Source organism: Squalius cephalus, assembly GCF_949319135.1.
Source record: "Squalius cephalus genome assembly, chromosome: 3".
Taxonomy (NCBI): domain Eukaryota; kingdom Metazoa; phylum Chordata; class Actinopteri; order Cypriniformes; family Leuciscidae; genus Squalius; species Squalius cephalus.
In genome coordinates this window covers 55,074,138-55,092,595 of record NC_137124.1, presented here as the reverse complement: position 1 = coordinate 55,092,595, position 18,458 = coordinate 55,074,138, and the positions used below count along the sequence as shown (strand labels likewise).

Genomic DNA, 18,458 nt, shown 5'->3' with positions numbered 1-18,458 from the left:
AATAAAAACATTACTGGTGTGCAACAAACAAAGGACAACATCGTTTACAATATTTTAAGATCTGTCAGTGCAAGTTGCTTTCAGTTAAAACAGCTCAAACGTGCATTTTAGTTTGGGACTAGCTTAAGCCTTTTCTGTGAAACCGGGGGTACGTCACTAAAATGCACTTTCTTTAAGTACACTACAAGTGCACTTTCAATAAAATTAAGCACACTTCTTTTTCACAAGGGTATTTTTTTTATCACATGTCTTGATTAACCCACTGTGCAGATACAACCCAAAATATTTGAGCAAAAATACAATAAATGACACCACAGTATTCATTCTACATCTGCACCCCTCAGTCAATCGCAGCAGTTATGGCTATAATAGCTATAATATGTAGTCTGTAGAGTATTGATCCAGCACTGCTCCACAACCCATGCAGTATTGCCGTCTGGTGGCACAAACTCTTGTCTCAGAGGTAACATTAGTGCTCTTTACTGAATGATGAAAGGAATGCTAATGTTTGCACAGGTATTTTTGTATTTTGTGCAACTTGGCACAACTTTCCAACAATTATGTATCACCCTGGCTCTGTGCAACTCCAAACTCATAAGCAATTTTTTTGAGTTGTTGTCCTCATAAAACTTTGCTTTGAGGTAAAAAAAAAAAAAAAACTGCACGCATTTTGTGGAAGAACATTGTTTTGGTTGTGCTTAGGTCAAGTGACGTATGCAATTTCCCATGAAAACCATTAATTAAACTGTTATTCATTTAGTTAATTTTGAACAAAAAAAACAAGTTACGTAGTGTAGCTTTCATTTATTTTTGCTTACTAAATGCAACATGTCTCACTCAACCAATAAACTCTTGTCAAGTCAACCACAGATTTCTTATTCAGCTAATTAGCATTTTGAAATGCAAGACATTTTAATTGGTCACCATTTCATTTGCATCAAGGATGTATAAGAGAACTGGGCAATCTTACAAACAATGACATTACATTCAATCATTTTATAAAAATGCACATGTGGCTGATCACTTAATACACAAAGCCCAATAATCAAAAATATGAGCTCCTAACAACACCAAAAATCACATAGCAAATAAATAACAGTTATGATGTCAACAACAGCATAATAATAAATGCAGAAAAGAATATAACACCAACTGCTTAAATTAGTCATGCAGCAATGCATGCTGGGAGGTCGCAAATCAGCAACATTATTCAATATGAACTTGCTTGTTCAGACAACTAGGAGCTGTGAAATACTGTTGCTCCAACATATGATTCAAAGTAATTAATTCCTTAGTATCTGTGATTCAATAAGCCCCGTATGCTCGATAAACCACACAGATTACTGGAGACGAGCTTATTTAGAGTAGAAGTGCATATGCAGATGAGTGTCCGGTGTGTTATAGCACAACAACCTAATTGAGTCAATACGCTGTGAACCCTCGGCATACAGAGTCAATATAGTTGATGTTAATATAAATGATTAATAAAAAATGAATAAAACATCAAATAGATTTGAATGCACTCAGAGTTCAGCATTTTTGAATATACCCTTGTGAAAAAGTAGGGCCTGCCCTACACTTTAGCATACTTGTAAAAAAAAAAAAAATAGATAGGCTATAACGACGAAATAATAATTATACGCAAACTGAATGTGATGTTTTTGGACACTTAATTTAATGTTATTTACAATTAAATGACAATGTATTATAGTTTAAATGTGTAGGAAATGCAAATAGTTACTTAATAGTGCTTTTTGACCCACTTAAGTACTTAAGTACAATTTCATAAATACGTGTTCTGCCGAATGTACTGACAAGCATTTATGTTAAATTAATGAAAGGGTTTTCAATAACAATCTGTGTTTTACTTTAAGAAAGCAAAAACATGGTCATGAAAGTGGACTCTCTTAAGTGGTCTTTTATTTTATTATATTATTACTGAAAAAAAGGCTTACTTAACGTGAGTTAAGTTATTTTAAATTGTAATAATATATCACAATATTACATTTTTTTCTGAGCAGAAGAAACTTCAAAAACATTAAAAATAGTAATGTTTCCAAACTTTTGACCTGTACTGTATATACTGTATGCTGTATGTATATATATATATATATATATATATATATAACTTCTTTTCATCATGGGTAGTCATCATGACTTTACAACATTTGTTATAGCAAATCACTATCTCAGGCCTGTGGGTCTGCTGCCATTGAGCTCTGTCTAGTTTGCAAAGAAATTAATCATGTGACAAAGCATAGGATTTAATCTCTCACCCATACAGCTGAAGATAAATTATTCATAATGGCAAGCATTTGAAGTGAGTATAATTCATGTAAGCAGCTATGAGTACAATCTATTATATTTGCATAGGAGAGTAGCAGATTTAATGTATAATTGTGTCCATAGTTTCTCCACTTGCAATGGATCTGAGCTCTTTTGTCCTCTGCTGTGACACAAAACCAATAAGCCCTTGTCTCTATTTGTATTTATGGTCTTGTAATAGCTTTTTTTTTTATTACTTGATTTAAAGGAAGGTTCACTTTGTAAGCATGCTGACAGCATTACAGAGAAAAATAAATGGCACATCACAGTGAATAGCTGCTATATCAATCATCTCAGGGAAACTCTGAAAGATCACAACAGAAACACACATTTATACTATGCAAACTGTTAAAGTGGGCCATTCATAAACATTAACAAATTTAGATAAACAATATATTTAGATTGTCTTCAGCATAGATGTGGATGATATAGAATTTTATTCAAAAACAATGATTTGACAATGGTTTTTAAATCTTAAAATAACAGATTGGGTTTTTTTTATCTGAATTGATTCAAAAAAGAAAGAGCAGATAAATCAGCAAGGAAAATCATTAAAAAGTCACTGACCCCATCTGCTGGTTAATGTTGTTCAGCTCAGTCCACATCCAACATATATCACAGGCGTTCAGGGTTGCCAGTTCTGCGCACAAGGGAATATTAGTTTAGTTTGAACACTGGGGGGGTTGAAGTGTAAAACCGTTTAGTGGGGTCCCAGGGCATGCTCCCTCAGGAGGTTTATTTGTTTGTTTTTGCAAAATGGTCTTTTGTGGTCTCATCCACACATGCATTGAACAACTACAATAAAGTAATAGCCTAGTTAACAATTACTTGTTCACATAAAACTAGATCTTCAACCCGCACGGGGAAAAAATCAGCCCACGGCAACATTTTGATATTTGCATATGGATGCTGACTGAATCCCCTGAACATAAGGTGAAATCAGGTAAATAGGGCGACATTTTGACTGTAGTGTAGTCTCAGATGGCAAAAATGGTCTAATTTAGACACTGCATCTAATGGTAAAGGTACTATATACACTATGGACAATATTGGGACACACGTCTTAATTATTAAATTCAGGTGTTTCAATCTGACATTTACAAAAAATGGGTCGTTCTGAAGAGCTCAGTGAATTCAAGCATGGTACTGTGATAGGATGCCACCTTCACAATATATGCTAGATATTCCATGGTCAACCATAAGTGGTATTATTGGAAAGTGGAAGCATTTAGGAACAGCGAAAAATAGGCCACATGGTGCGTAAAAGTCACCAGTGTTCTGCTGATTCCATAGATTTCCAAATTTCCACTAATATCAGCACAAAAACTGTCCAGCAGGAGCTTCATGGAACGGGTTTCCATGACTGAGCAGCTGCAAACAAGCCTCACATCACCAAGTAGAATAGCAAGCGTCGGATGGAGTGTAAAGCATGTCGCCACTGAGTGGAAATGTGCTCTGTGGAGTGACGAATCTGGGTCTGAGTTTGGCGGATGCCAGGAGAACATTACCTGCATTACCTGCCTGACTTCATTGTGCCAACAGTAAGGTTTTGTGGAGGATAATGGTGTTTCAGGGGTTGCGCTTGGCCCATTACTTCCAGTGAAGAGAAATCTTAATGCTTCCACATACCATTTTGGACAATGCTATGCTTCCAACTTTGTAGGAACAGTTGGGGAAACCCTGTTTATGTTCCAGCATGACTGTGGCTCAGTGCACAAGTGCCCATAAAGACATGCTTGGATGAGTTTGGTGTGGAAGAACTTGACTGGCACAGAGCCCTAACCTCAACCCCATCGAACACCTTTGGGATTGAACTGGAACGGATTTTGTGAGCCAGGCCTTCTGGTCCAACATCAGTGCCTGACCTCACAAATGCTCTACTGGATGAATGGGCAAATATTTCCACAGGAACACTCCAAAATCTTGTGGAAAGCCTTCCCAGAAGAGTGGAAACTATTATAGCTGCAAAGGGGGGACCAACTCCAAATTAATGTCATATGTATTTAGAATGCTGTCATTACAGTCCCTGTTGGTGTAATGGTCAGGTGTCCCAATACATTAGTCCATAAAGTGTATAGGTAAACTGCTAAATAATATAGCCTAATAATAATAAATCTGTCCTTGTGTTAGACAGTCAGTAAACTTGGAATTAGTTCTCAATGGTGTGAGTATTGGGGGTCCAAATGGCACCATGGTCTTCCTTGAATCCACACTTTCATGATGTAATGCTGCTTTGACTGTCAGGTAGAAGTCTGCAGAAGTGCCATTGTAAAGGCCAAAGTATGGGTCTATCCCAATACCCACACTTGCGGTCTTGGCCACTTGAGAACACGTACATGTTGGGCAGTAAGTGCGCAAGACTGTCCCAGGTCTGGAAAATGCCAAAGCTCAGTGCTCTTAATGCACACTAAAACTAATCCACACTATCTCTATTACCGCTTCGGAGTCAGTTCTGTCATTCATCATAAGCACATGTGCCCTGAAAATGCAAGATTTCAAAGGAAACTTTCCTGTGTAAGTTGAATGTATTATAAATCAAACTTGGTAGTAAAGCATAAAGTGTTGCACATTTTATTGATGAGAATGTGTTTTTGGTAAAACATTTGCAGCTGCTTTTTATCACTTAATTAGAAACACCACAATGAGTAAAATGTGATGTCAGTCTGTTACTGTTACATAGAGACTAACAGACATAAAGGGCAAGACCGCAAGTATGGGTATTGAAACAGACCCTAAAACAGGCGTAAACTTCATTGTTTGTGTACACTTGAGTATGTACAGTGCGTATACTGTATATTTCATTATCTGCATATTATGTGCATTGTACACACAAGCAGACAGATTTTTCTAAGCCCAAATAGTTTATTAGTATATAGTAAGTAGAGTTTAAAGCATCTCAGCTCCACCCCCCTTAGGATGCGAGGGGAGGCTGCAAGGAAAGAAAATGAGGACGGAGGAGTCGAAGGAAAGCAAAGCAAGTATATTGAAATATTCTTGAACACTTGAGTGTCACTTCACAGCGTCATCAGCTACGCTCAAGGGATCTGCCCTAATGTTGTTAAGGTTTGGTTTGGTTTGAAATTCCTAATAAATAGTAGGCTAATAACACAAGATGCCCTGTTCAAATTTGTGAGATGTATGGTTTATTTAAACTGCAAAGGAAAAGCATAAATTAAAATGCAGTAGTCAACATTTGAAGTTTTGGTTCCACTTCAAATGTTGACTACTGTAATTGTGACAAATGTGAAGGTGAAGGAGAATTTACACATGCGTCAGGTTTCGACAAGAAAGACTACAGCTGTGCATCCTCGCTCATAGCTCCTCTGAAGCTTCCTCACTCCTCATGTCCTTCAAGATGGCTAACTTTGATTGGTTTCCAGGAGGTCACGGGCTGGAGGATGGAGGAGCGAGGAAACGAGGAAGCATCAGAGTACGGCTATTGAGAAGCACCCAGTAAGTTTTGAATGCTTACATATCTTCTAAATGCAAATGTTGTCATTGTTTTGGAGCACACTAGCTTATAGATAACCGTAAGACACATATTCATAGCTTACTAAAAGCCAAAAATTCAATGTTGATGTCATGGGGACTTAAAAGATTATGAAGGCACATGAATTCAAATAAAATAAATTAAAAACATTGATGCGGACGGATAAATAATTTATATTAAACACTGCAATATTCCATAAAAAAAATAAGATTAGACGACTTTAAAGAAGTAAATGATTCAATGACTCGTTCAAAAGTCGCCACCTACTGGCGAAACGATAACATGCAGAAAAAAAAGACCACTGAACAAATCTCAGCGGTCATTGATGAATCGAAATCCCCACCACCACCACCACAACTCAGCATCCTAATTTTGTTTTGTCAAGTGTGTAGGTGCATTGAAACTTGATGATGACGTGCCATCCAGCATGTTTGACGCGTCCCATGAATAAAGTTGCGGCTGTCCGTGACGTCAGGTCACACAGTTCTCCTCCTCACACCGGTGCGGCCAGTTATCTCAAGGCGCACTGTTCCCTAACCATACTATTATTAACGTTTAAGTACAAATCGTCCTCTTTTCTCATCTTTTTTCTTTTCCTTTTTGGTAACCCACCATCATCAAAGCTGAAGTTCTTTTAGAAAAGGTAAGATGTTTCTGACTTGCGTTAGCCAGTGGGTTGCTGCTTGTAAAATGGCTCCGATTGCTCTCCTGTTCTTGCTTTCTACCTTTACTAGACTATGACCGCTTCCAGTCAGTTATCCAGGCGAACTGACCGACGTTACCGGGTTAAACCTAGAGGTTTAGTGCTGTATGTGAGATACTGTGTGTTTATATGTTAACTGTTTGGCTGTACCGACTCGCTTTATTGTCGCTTATGAGAAAATGGCGTCTGGTTATTAAATCAGCTGTTTTCTCGCACCACCCTGCCGGTAAACCGCACATTTGACCATAAACCGGCGTGTATTTTAACACCAAGTGATCCGTTATCAAACTTGATGTCTGGTTTAAGTTTCCACTTGTTTATATAGCTGACTTTAAACGTTGGATAGCCCGATCGTGGCTGTTTTGTTGTGTGTGTGATAATTAGCCTCAATGCTAATGGCACGAGAAGAGCTCTATGACAACAACTCAGTGTGATTTGTCTATCATTATCATCATCAACGTCGTCATAAAATGTTAATTATTTTACTGCTCCGATGCCGCCTTTCTTAATTGATCATAAACCTTTAACGTTAAGTGAACACAATTATAATGCCGCTCAAATGTGTTGTTTAATAAATCAAGAGTCTTTTGTGAAATCTGATCTCATGGCAGAGGCCTTGTGCTTTGTTCAGATTTGATGGCAGTTCAGTTCTTTACATTTATCCTCGTCGTTTTTCTCAGGAACTGAAGAACCCTGTAATCTCTGATATGTTTTAGTTGATGTTCAATGCGTGTCATTTTCCTTTATCGTGTAAATCTAATAAATAATGTGTTTTTTTCCTCTCTTAGGCCGTGTTTCTACACCCCCACCCTTTCACTCATTCTTTTTGAGGATCTTTCATTGTCAAGCCGCCAAAGTGGAGAGTGTGATTGCAGAGGGGGGTGCTTCTCGTTTCAGGTACAAATTTCACTACTTATTCACTGTTTTTCATGTACCTTATGCCATTTGAGAAGACTGTTAACTTAGCTTAGGTTAAATTAGTGAAGAAGTAAATATCTGAAGCTTATTAATTAAGCTTGAGAACATATTCAATTCACATTTTTTTATATAGTGCTTTTCACAATACACATCGCTTCAAAGCAGCTTTACAGAAAATGCATGCGTCTATATTACAATTTCAAGTGATCTGTTATCAGAGGTGACTGTTCAAGTTATAAATTTCAGAAATGTACATACAAATCACGCAGTTGGCTAACAATATATTAATTTAAACAATGTATTAAGGCAGAAACAATGAGCTCATTGAAGTAAAGAGTAAGTTGTTAACAAAGATTAGGATATATATAGAACATTTTTGCATAACATGTACATACCACTTCCTGGGGATTTGGGGTATAAGGAGTTGCAAGCATTTCAAATAAAATCTCTCTACCCCAATTTTCACTTTTATAGTGCTTCTTCGGCCGGAGGAGGAGGTAGGGGTGCACCTCAGCACTATCCCAAGTCTGTCGGCAACAGGTTAGTTTCAACCGTGTAAACTTGGTTGATTTGTAAGTGATAGTGCCGTAGACATTGGCTATGCTTCCATCCACGTGTTTTTATGCGCATTTTGGGATATCACATTTAAAAAAAAACTGCTTGATGAAGACATCAAGATGTGCATGAAAAAACGCATGCGCTCGTTTGAGTCAGATAAATGTATCTGTTAAGAAAACATGTGCATAAACTACAATGGAAACACATTTACCGAATAAATCCCTAAAAAAAAATTTGACTGTGCGATGGGACTGCATAACTGGACTAACCAGCAGACCGATCTCGTTGCACAGCATTTGAAATGCTGTATTGGTCATTCTGAAATGCCTGAGCAAAGTGTGTCATCAAAGTGGTTTGGTATTTATAATTACGTGACAAAAGGAGATTGAACCCATTATAATCAGTGATGCGACACGACACAACAAATAGTGAACTCATGCAACTGACACAGAACAAATATATTTGCAACGGTCGCTTTGCCACGTCCAGTGTAGACAGCCTCGAGCTGTTTGCGCACATTGCGACTTGACAGCTGTCACTTCCAGTGTAGAGAGGGTGTCAGAGAGGCAGAAACCTTTCTGTGTTCTTATCTACATCTAAGGGGGTCATTAAAACGGTGCCAGATTTACGTTCACAACCGGTCCATGAACAGTTTGAACTAATTTCCTAGTAAACAAATAATTTGTTTGGACAAATCATCACTTTGGTTATGCACATCACTTTTATGTCGGAAAACAATTTAACTTTGAAAAGCTCCGCCTCTACATCGTGACCATCAATTACACCTGTGGTATTTACTAGATTTGTCAGATTCATTGACTCTTCTGAATAGCTGCCAGCAATGATTAACTGCACAAAACTAAAGTTTTACTGAGGTATTTTCTTTTAGTTTGAAGCATAAATAAGATGGTTAAATATGAAGTCACCATGAAACCAAGAACGACAGGTTGATTTATTTTCTATGGGATATTGCAGTATAAATTATTTATCCATGAACATCATTATTATTATTTTTTTTTAATGCATGGGCCCTCATAATCTTTAATCAAAATAACTCCCCCTTCCAATGACACTTCTGATGTTTTTACTGGCACAAAAATTCAGGAAGCGGTTTTACTCATGTCACAACAGGAAAGAAAAGATTATCAAACTTGTTTCATGCCAACCTGAAAGTGCCCGTATTGTGCTTTTTCAGTTATTACCCTTCATGTATTCTGTAATAAAGCTGATTGTGAATGTAAAATGTCTGCAAATTTTCAACGAACAAAGTGTACAATAAATGGAGTTAATGTCTCCCAAAAAAAAGTCTTCAGTAATGCCCGCCTATGGTCTTCACTGGTTGCCCTTGAACAAAGTCTACTTTGACCCGCCCTCAAACACAAAAGAATGAGGACTCGGGCTTGAATTGATATGATGAAACCAATGCCATTGTTCTTGTTCATATCACTGTGTGTGCAAGGAAGAGCTGAAATTCAGATATGGGAATGAGCGTTTAATTTCCAAAACGTGCTGTAAGCGGTAGACCAATCGCAACAAACTGGGCCATCTGACCAATCAGAGCAGAGGATGGTCATGGAAAGGCTGGTTTTAGAGAGACTATGAGAAAAGAGGTGATGCTGCAATGTATATAATGAGAGAATGAAAGTGTTGGATGCATGTTAAACTATTGTAGGAGACCTCCAAAACAAAATTAGGAACCTTTAAAATGGCATAATAGGGGCACTTTAATGTCTTGTTTACTAAGTCACAAACATTAGTAGCTTGTGAGGTAAAATGGTCTCGACCCCATGTGATGATAAATAAGAGAAGGCATTTAATTGTCTTAAAGTAGAAAGTAGAATCCTTTCCGATTGGCTCAAAGATATTTTAGTGTTATGTCTGACATTAGTAAGTCATTGAAGCCTTTTCAAAACATTAAACATGTGGCTTTGTTTCTAGCGAGTTCCTGGGGAAAACCCCAGGGCTTAGCGTTCAGAGATGGGTTCCTTCACGAAGCACTAGACGAGATGTCAACTCCTCCAACGAAAAAGAACGACACGATGCAATCTTCAGAAAAGTGAGAGGGTAAGGCACTGAAATTAATCGCTTCAGTAGAGTTTGCCCTGATTTACCTTTCAAGAATGATGTATTATACTACAGAAAGCAGAATGCGCTCCCTAGTCCTATTCTAGACGTGTATAAAGATAAGCGTCTGGCATAGCAGAACTTTTCCTCTTAGATTTGAATATATCCTTGGTTGCAAACACACTTGAATTGGCTTTTTTAATACTATTTGCAACAAAAGTTTCTGAATAAGTGACTGTTTTGCTTCTGTGTCTTTCTAGCATACTTAATAAACTGACCCCTGAAAAGTTTGACAAGCTATGCCTTGAGCTCCTGAATGTGGGCGTAGATTCAAAGCTCGTCCTCAAAGGAATCATCTTGCTGGTGAGGATTTGGTCCATTTATACATGTAGACTAGAGTTGTAATTAATTAGTGATTTAATTAATCACTCTTTTTAATTAGTTTTTTTTTTTTCCAAAATGAAAACAATGTCTAGCATTGATTTTTAAAAGCTCTAAATTAAGCAAACTGTTTTTCCAAGCAATTCAAGTTAACCATTTGTAATAAAGAAACTAAGACCAGTCATTATATTAGTATTATTATTAATATTAATGATTAAATTGAACATGGCTTGTCAGTTTGGCTGCATTTTATTATTTGAAGTTGCTTACCTAAAAGACACATGCTTTCAAATGATGTTGACTTTTCTACTTGTTCGCTTCAACTAGATTGTAGACAAAGCCCTCGAAGAGCCAAAGTATAGTTCGCTATATGCTCAGCTATGTCTGCGTTTGGCAGAGGATGCTCCAAACTTTGACGGCCCATCAACAGAGATCCAAACATCACAAAAACAGAGCACTGTAAGATTTTCCTATTTATTCATTAGCAAGAAGCTTCACAACACACAGTGCTGTATGGGTACATTTATTTCACTATTTCATCATGCTCCTACAGACATTCAGGAGACTTCTGATTTCCAAACTTCAAGATGAATTTGAAAACCGCACCAGAAATGTTGACAGTAAGTAGTGGAAGTGCTTACATTATTACTGCTGCTGTGCTAAATTGCCAGATATTTACTTATGTATTTTTATTTTTTTAAGTCTATGATAAAAATGACAGCCCTCTCACCTCTGAGGAGGAGGAGCAGCGTGCCATTGCCAAGATCAAAATGCTTGGCAACATCAAATTCATTGGAGAACTTGGCAAACTCGATCTCATTCATGAGTCTATCCTTCATAAATGCATCAAAACAGTGAGTTATTCATAAATCCTCCATTTAAATACTTGTCGGCCGCTCAATTTCCATCCTAATGTTGCTACATGTGAAAACTCTTAAAGCTTCTGGAAAAGAAGAAAAGAGTCCAACTTAAGGATATGGGGGAGGATTTGGAGTGCCTCTGTCAGATAATGAGAACTGTGGGGCCAAGACTAGATCATGACAAGGCCAAGGTAAGCTGCTTTTAGACTACCAGGGCTTTGAATAGGTTAAGACGCATGTATTTCCTTAACACCCCTTTCTCTCGTAGTCTTTAATGGATCAGTACTTCGGCCGTATGCGATCCTTAATGAACAACAAGGACTTGCCTGCTAGGATTCGTTTCCTGCTTCAGGATACTGTGGAGTTGCGAGAGAACAACTGGGTGCCTCGGAAAGCTTTCATTGATAATGGACCTAAGACTATCAACCAGATCCGTCAGGATGCAGTAAAGGTGAGTTTAGGATGTTGCCATAGACACTGGTGTTGTTTCAAAGCAACATTGCTAATATCAGAATTTTCTGAAACCATTTCAACCTCTGATTCCAAGAAATTAAGGAGAAAAATTCCCAATGCTGACATTGACCTGCCGGCTTAATAGTTATTTTTCTCTCAGGATTTGGGTGTTTTTATTCCACCGATGACTCAAGGAATAAGAACTGACTTCTTTCAAGAAAGTCCTTTCTTGCAGACGAGAATAAAGCCTGATCGAGAAACTCTTGGGGGATTAGCGGATATGTTTGGGCAGATGCCAGGTATGTCCTGTAGTGCGTTGACATTTCTAGGACAAGTGGTGCATGACTGGATTTGCACTGGTTCATTGCGAGCTTAATAACTCTGTTGTCTGGTTGTAGGCGGTGGGATTGGAACTGGCCCCGGGGTCATTCAGGACAGGTATTCCCCCACCATGGGCCGTCGCACAAACCCTCTTTTCAACGGGCATGGTGGTCACATGGCCCCTGCAGCCCAGCCTTTCATGAAATCCAACCAGGTAAATGCCAATCTACTAAAGAACTGATGTTTCAAGGCATCAAAATATTAGTCTGACCTTTTTTTCCTTTTTTTATTAATCAAAGGGGCAGAATCCGCTTTTCCAGAACCAGACTCATTCATCTCAACAGCAAGCTCAGTCCAAGGATTTGCCACCACGTTTCATTAAGAAAGGACAGCTTAATGCTGATGAGGTATGAATGATTTTCACTTCAGATGATGTACTTGTATAGCTGTCATTTGTAATAAATGGTAACGCTTTTTATTAGTTTACACCAATTTCAGTGTTGGGTACAAAAAAGTCCAGACTTTGTAGCTTATCAAAAGTAACAAGTCACAAAGCTTATTCAACTTACTTAATAGTAGGTGCCCTACAAATAATGTTCAGTGAAGTTTTGTTCACGCATCAGCTGAAAGCAGAATACTCTAAAAAGACTAGGTTCAGCAAAATGAACATTGATTAAAAAGGAACCGATATTGTCAACCCAGCGCTTGCGTCCATGCAGCTGACGTGTGCCTGTTGTAGTGTGGGCTTAATTTGAAGAATTTTTTTTGTGATCTCTGATTGATTGACTCCCATTAATTTATGTTTCAGATTAGCTTGAGGCCTGCTCAGTCATTCATCTTGAACAAAAACCAAATGCCAAAGTTGCAGCCGCAGATACCTACCATGATTCCTCCTAGTGCTCAACCTCCACGCACATCCACACCACCTCTGGGACAGGTAACGAGTACTACATTTCACATAGAAATGGAATTTCTTTTTATTTTAAAGGTGTGTTTAACTCTTTTGGTTGTTTGCAGCCACCGCAACTTGGCCTGAAAACCAACCCGCCTCCAATTCAGGAGAAGCCACAGAAGACGACTAAGAAGCCACCTCCTGCTGAGGAACTGCTTAAGATGACTGTACGTACCACTCAACAATTCATTTATGAAAATTGTTCTCTGAAACCTTTGAGTGAGTTGTTCTTTAAATTTGTCTGTGACTTGGCAGGAAGCTGTTGTGACCACTTACCTGAGCAGCAAAAACATGAACGATGCAGTGAATGGTGTGCGAGAGATGAGAGCTCCCAAACACTTCCTGCCTGAGATGTTGAGTAAGATGATTATGTGCTCACTGGAGAACCCAGATGAGGACCGAGAGCATGTCAGCACTCTGATCAACACGCTCCGCGTGGAGGGACTGGTCACAGGGGAGAACTTTATGCAGGTTTGTGTATACACAATGAAATTTGCCTTCACTGCGTCTTGACTCAAATTGGGACTCATCCTTTCCTTAAATGACACGTTTTTACAGGCTTTCCTCAATGTTCTGGACCAGTGTCCCAAGATCGAGTTGGATGTTCCCTTGGTGAAATCTTACCTGGCTCAGTTTGCTGCCCGGGCAATCATTGCTGAACTCGTGAGCATGGCAGAGTTGGCCCACCCACTGGAGAACGGCACCCACTTCCCACTTTTCCTCCTCTGCTTGCAGCAAATGGCCAAGCTGAAAGATCGAGAGTGGTTGACCGACCTGTTCCAACTGAGCAAGGTCAACATGCAGAAGATGCTGCCAGGTTGGTGCTTTTGTGTCCTCCCTGTATGGAAACGGGTCCCTTCAGTTAATGCAATGACTAACACTGATCAATAAATACTCTTAAGTGATCAGGTCCATGTAAATATCAACAAATAAAACCTTTGATTTTAGTTATGTATTAGTAAATGTTGAAATTAACCAACAATAAAAAATACTTTTATTAATCTTAGGGGTGGTTTACACGGTTTTACAGTTTTCAACTAAAAACGGAATGGCCGGTCATTCACACAACAACGTTTTGGGGCCCTGAAATCGCGAACTTTTGAAAACTGGTTTCAACACGCAAGTTTTTGAAAACGATAGCATTTGTTGTCTCGGTGTAAACTACAAAAAAAGTGAATTTGTGAAAATGGTGGCATCATGCGCATGAGTATTACATGTTCAGTCTATAGGCGTATAGTTTTTCTTTACCATGTTACATTGCTAACTACTGGCCTGGCAGCAGAATACAGTGGTTATAATAGTTTTCGTGGATCCGTGTGAAAGGGGATCATTTTGACAACATTGTTGTCTGTACAAAGAAAAATGCAAAGGAAACACTTTTAGTACATGGAGTGCATTGAGCAAGGCACGTAACTCCCAATCGCTCCCCAGGCGCTGCAGCAAAATGGCTGCCGGGTGTGTGCATTCACTACTCGCTGCTCCTAAATTGTGTGCACAAGGGATGTTTTCCCACCGGTCAATCGACGTGTGACTACCTGTATCACCGGCTGTTTTTTTTTAATTGCTAATTTGAAAGCGAAACTTAAATGCGCCCTTGTGGCCGTGCATATTTTAGTTTCGCTTTCAAATTAGAGCCAATTCGGCGGCGGATTGCCTGAATGGTCATAGCCTATTATTTCTTAATGAAAAATACAACAACAAAACATTACAAAGACAAGTTTGCTTAAATGGGCGCTTTTACATTTCGCTTTGACGCCAAATATTCCGCCATCTTGTCAGTCAGCTCCTCACTCTTGCGTTTTTCACGCACTTTCATATGAATGCCTTATTTTGCATGACTATATTCTACATCCCTTAATCCTGTCCTATACCTAAACTTAACTACCTTACTAAGTATTAATACGCTGTAGGCCTATTTAGGAGTTTGAGGCAAAAGTTAATAGTCTAAAGTGTGACCAAAGTCTGTTTTTGTGTATCGTATCTTTAGTTCCATATGTTATCAAAACGTGTTTGTCAAAATGACAAATATTACAAACACTTTACTTACTTGGTTTTATTATTAATTATAAAACACGAATTAAATGTCAACACCTTTCTCGGTCTATGATTTCAGCCCTCAAACTCTTTCAGACTACACTACATCAGCCTGATTTTGGACTAATTTAATAATTGAAACAATCTGTATTGTAGAAAGCGCTATATAAATAAAGGTGACTTGAGTTGATTTAGGAGTCAAAATTGCGTAATCTGACACAGTGACTATTGTAACAAAAAAAATCATGTAGTCTGAACCTGGCATAACATCAACAAAGCAAATTACTTTGTAATGTAAAAGGAATGAGTTTATTTGGTGTGGACTCATGTTCATTTCCCATATTCCCATCTCTACCCACAGAAATAGATCAAAACAAAGATCGCATGTTGGAGATTCTGGAGGGGAAGAGCCTGAGCTTCTTATTCCCTCTCATGAAGCTGGAGAAGGAGTTGCTGAAGCAGATCAAAGCAGATCCGGCCCCGCAAACCATCTACAAGTGGATCAAGGACAACATTTCTCTGAAACTGCACACTGATAAGGGTTTCGTTAACATTCTGATGACCAGGTATGATGATGATGATGATGATGGACCTGCTGGTCGAAAGCATTTAAAGGGTTATTCTATGTACCCTTGATTAACCCCCTCCAAATTCTTCTAGCTTTTTGCAGTACATCTTCCATGAGATGTATTCCACTGAAGAAGAAGAAGAGCAATTATCTTCACCTACGAAAGAGCAGCTGGACCAGGAAAAGCAGCTGCTACTCGCCTTCAAACCGGTGATGCAAAAATTCTTGCATGATCACGTGGACCTGCAAGTCAGTGCACTGTATGCCCTGCAAGTCCACTGCAACGCCCATGCTTTTCCCAAAGGTGCGTCGAAAAATGGAGGAATATCTATTTATCCATCTATCAGAGAAAAGGTTTTTCATTTGTTTGTTTTGTATTATAAAAAATAAAATGGAAAACTTATTTCAATATATTTTCATTAGGTTTTTTTATTTGTTTAAAAAAAAATTGTGAATTTAATTTTTTTAAACTTATTTATTTAAATTTATTTTCATTTTTTATTTGAATTAATGTTTGTTTTAAATGTTTTTTTTTTATTTATACATTTATTTTTTCATATATATTTTGAATTTATTATAAACAAACTAAATACACTTTATTTCATAAAATAAATCAAAGTAATAAAAATATATTAAATAATAGAAAAAGAAATATTTAAAATTTGGTACTTATTTGATTTAGTTTGTTTAAAAACGCACCTTATGTGGTGTGTTTTTTTTTGTTTTTTTTTAAATAAATGATGCAGAATGATTGAAAGTCGTGGCAATGCATTGGTCTAAAGGTGTGGGAACCGTGGAGTTTGTTTACTGAGAGATTTTTGAGAGTAATAAGAGGAAATGCTTGTTTTCCTGTTTTTAATCGTCTCTCATCTCCTTAGGAATGTTACTGCGCTACTTTGTCAACTTTTATGATATGGAGATAATTGAAGAAGAGGCCTTCCTAGCATGGAAAGAAGACATTACCCAGGAGTTTCCAGGGAAAGGAAAAGCATTGTTTCAGGTAACGCGCGCCACCATTATCCTATTGCTTTCATCGGAAGACACGCCACTTACATGTTTTTCTTTTCCTGTTGTTTAGGTGAACCAGTGGCTCACCTGGCTGGAGACGGCAGAAGAGGAAGAGTCTGAAGAGGAAGCCGACTGAAGAACCAGCCAAAGCCTTGACGTGTCATCTCTCCCGTTTAGTTTCACGATCTCCTGTATTAACCGCCGCACTGCTGTTTTCTGCAGTGTCAAGCCAACGTATTACGTCACGCTTCTCTTTGACCTCATCGTTTAAAGCATGTAATGACTAAGAACCACAGATAAATGGTATTAACAGCTTGAAACTGCATCGTTTTCTTTTTATAAATTTTGCTTTTACGAACATGCATTTGCAAGAGCCTTTTCTGCTGCTGTTCATCTCAGCACAAAACCATAGAAATGCACTTTTGCTCAGTGTCATATTTTGAGTTACTGCAATATTCACTTTTGTTTGTTACAAAGAATCCTCAGTAATCATTGGTTACCATCAATGCTTTGTTCATACCTCACAGTAGTGGGCGTAGTATGCGGTGTGTGCGTGTTTGAGTCAAATGAAAACTCTCCAGGTCTGCAAGGTGCTCGAGTCTGAAAAATGGTTTACTTTCCAGTTGTTATATGATTGTAAAATGTATTTTTTTTTTTTTCTTTTTTTTTTCTGCCCTCCTATGTCTTATAATAATGAACAAAGCCATGTGGGAGTGATGAAATTATGCGGCCTTTTTTTAAAAAACGTGTTTTTTTTATTTTATTTTTGCCTCAACCCATGTTCGTCCCCTCCACTACTTGTCAAGCTGATACTTGAATTTTTTTTTTTTCTTTACAGCACGTTCAGGGATTAACAAAACACAGCCTGTTTAGATGCGACAATTTGATCCGAACAGAAGTGTCTTTTTTTTTTTTTTTTTTTTTTATGCATTTTAATTGGTAAAATAAAGATGAAACGAGATGAGAAATTTGTTACGGATGTTCAATTTACAGTCACTGTTTTACAACCTAATGTTTTCCCATGATGTCTATGGATATTATACATATTTATTTAATCATGAGGGGGAAGTCGAAGCTTTATCATTAGGTAGGACGACAAACGGTGACCCACTCGTGGCCTCTGTACAATGATTTGCTGTTTCAAGTGTTACTGTACGGTGCAAGAGCTCAGAATGTTCATTGTACCACTGTTGCTTTCAATAAAGTTACACACCAGCGTTTATCTGGCCTTATTTTAATGTGTGCTTGGGCGTGAATTTGTGGAACAATGAATTTTTGTCATCAACTGAAGGTCAATCTTCCAGTTTAAGAATAATTGGTGACTTGGAAATAGAAAATGCGTTTTTCTTTTTTTTTTTTCCTTTTTTTCTGGATGAAAGTTATGAGGACAAATTTGAACCTCTTATTACATTTATATCTGATAACACTTACAGGCCTCAATGTTCAGTTCTGATTTTTGTGCTCAATTCCAGTTTCTGAACACCCGAATAACAACTGAATTCATACTGTCACGACTTGTGTAATTTGATAATGTGTACTTGCGGAGTGATTCATAAATGTTTATTCAGGAGTGAACTAAAAACAATGGAAATGCAATGTAAGATGATGTTACGGTTGAATATACTGTATTGGTATATGAGACGCCCCATAAATAAATAATGCTTTATGTAAGTTTTTTAAAGATGTTAATTTTTATCTTGTTTTTCTGTAGTTCTTATGTATCTTTCTCATTCGTATTGTGCAATGCTTTTAATAGTTAGGCTATTATTGTGTTATTGATGCCATGTTGGAAACATTTTCTAATAAAGTATGAGGGAAAAAGG

At 37.8% G+C, this 18,458-nt stretch overlaps 1 protein-coding gene across 1 annotated transcript; it reads left to right on the top strand.

Moving 5' to 3' along the window:
- The first annotated feature begins 6,248 nt into the window (after positions 1-6,248).
- On the top strand, positions 6,249-17,281 carry eif4g2a (eukaryotic translation initiation factor 4, gamma 2a). Its single transcript, XM_079865574.1, has 21 exons — positions 6,249-6,458; positions 7,307-7,415; positions 7,911-7,976; positions 9,933-10,058; positions 10,319-10,421; positions 10,767-10,898; positions 10,993-11,059; positions 11,142-11,293; positions 11,380-11,490; positions 11,568-11,750; positions 11,913-12,051; positions 12,151-12,287; positions 12,373-12,480; positions 12,882-13,010; positions 13,091-13,192; positions 13,281-13,496; positions 13,584-13,842; positions 15,421-15,625; positions 15,720-15,931; positions 16,506-16,627; positions 16,706-17,281. Exons 8-21 carry the CDS (start codon positions 11,210-11,212, stop codon positions 16,769-16,771), a joined length of 2,073 nt encoding a protein of 690 aa, XP_079721700.1. The 5' UTR covers positions 6,249-6,458; positions 7,307-7,415; positions 7,911-7,976; positions 9,933-10,058; positions 10,319-10,421; positions 10,767-10,898; positions 10,993-11,059; positions 11,142-11,209; the 3' UTR covers positions 16,772-17,281.
- Positions 17,282-18,458: the final 1,177 nt, after the last annotated feature.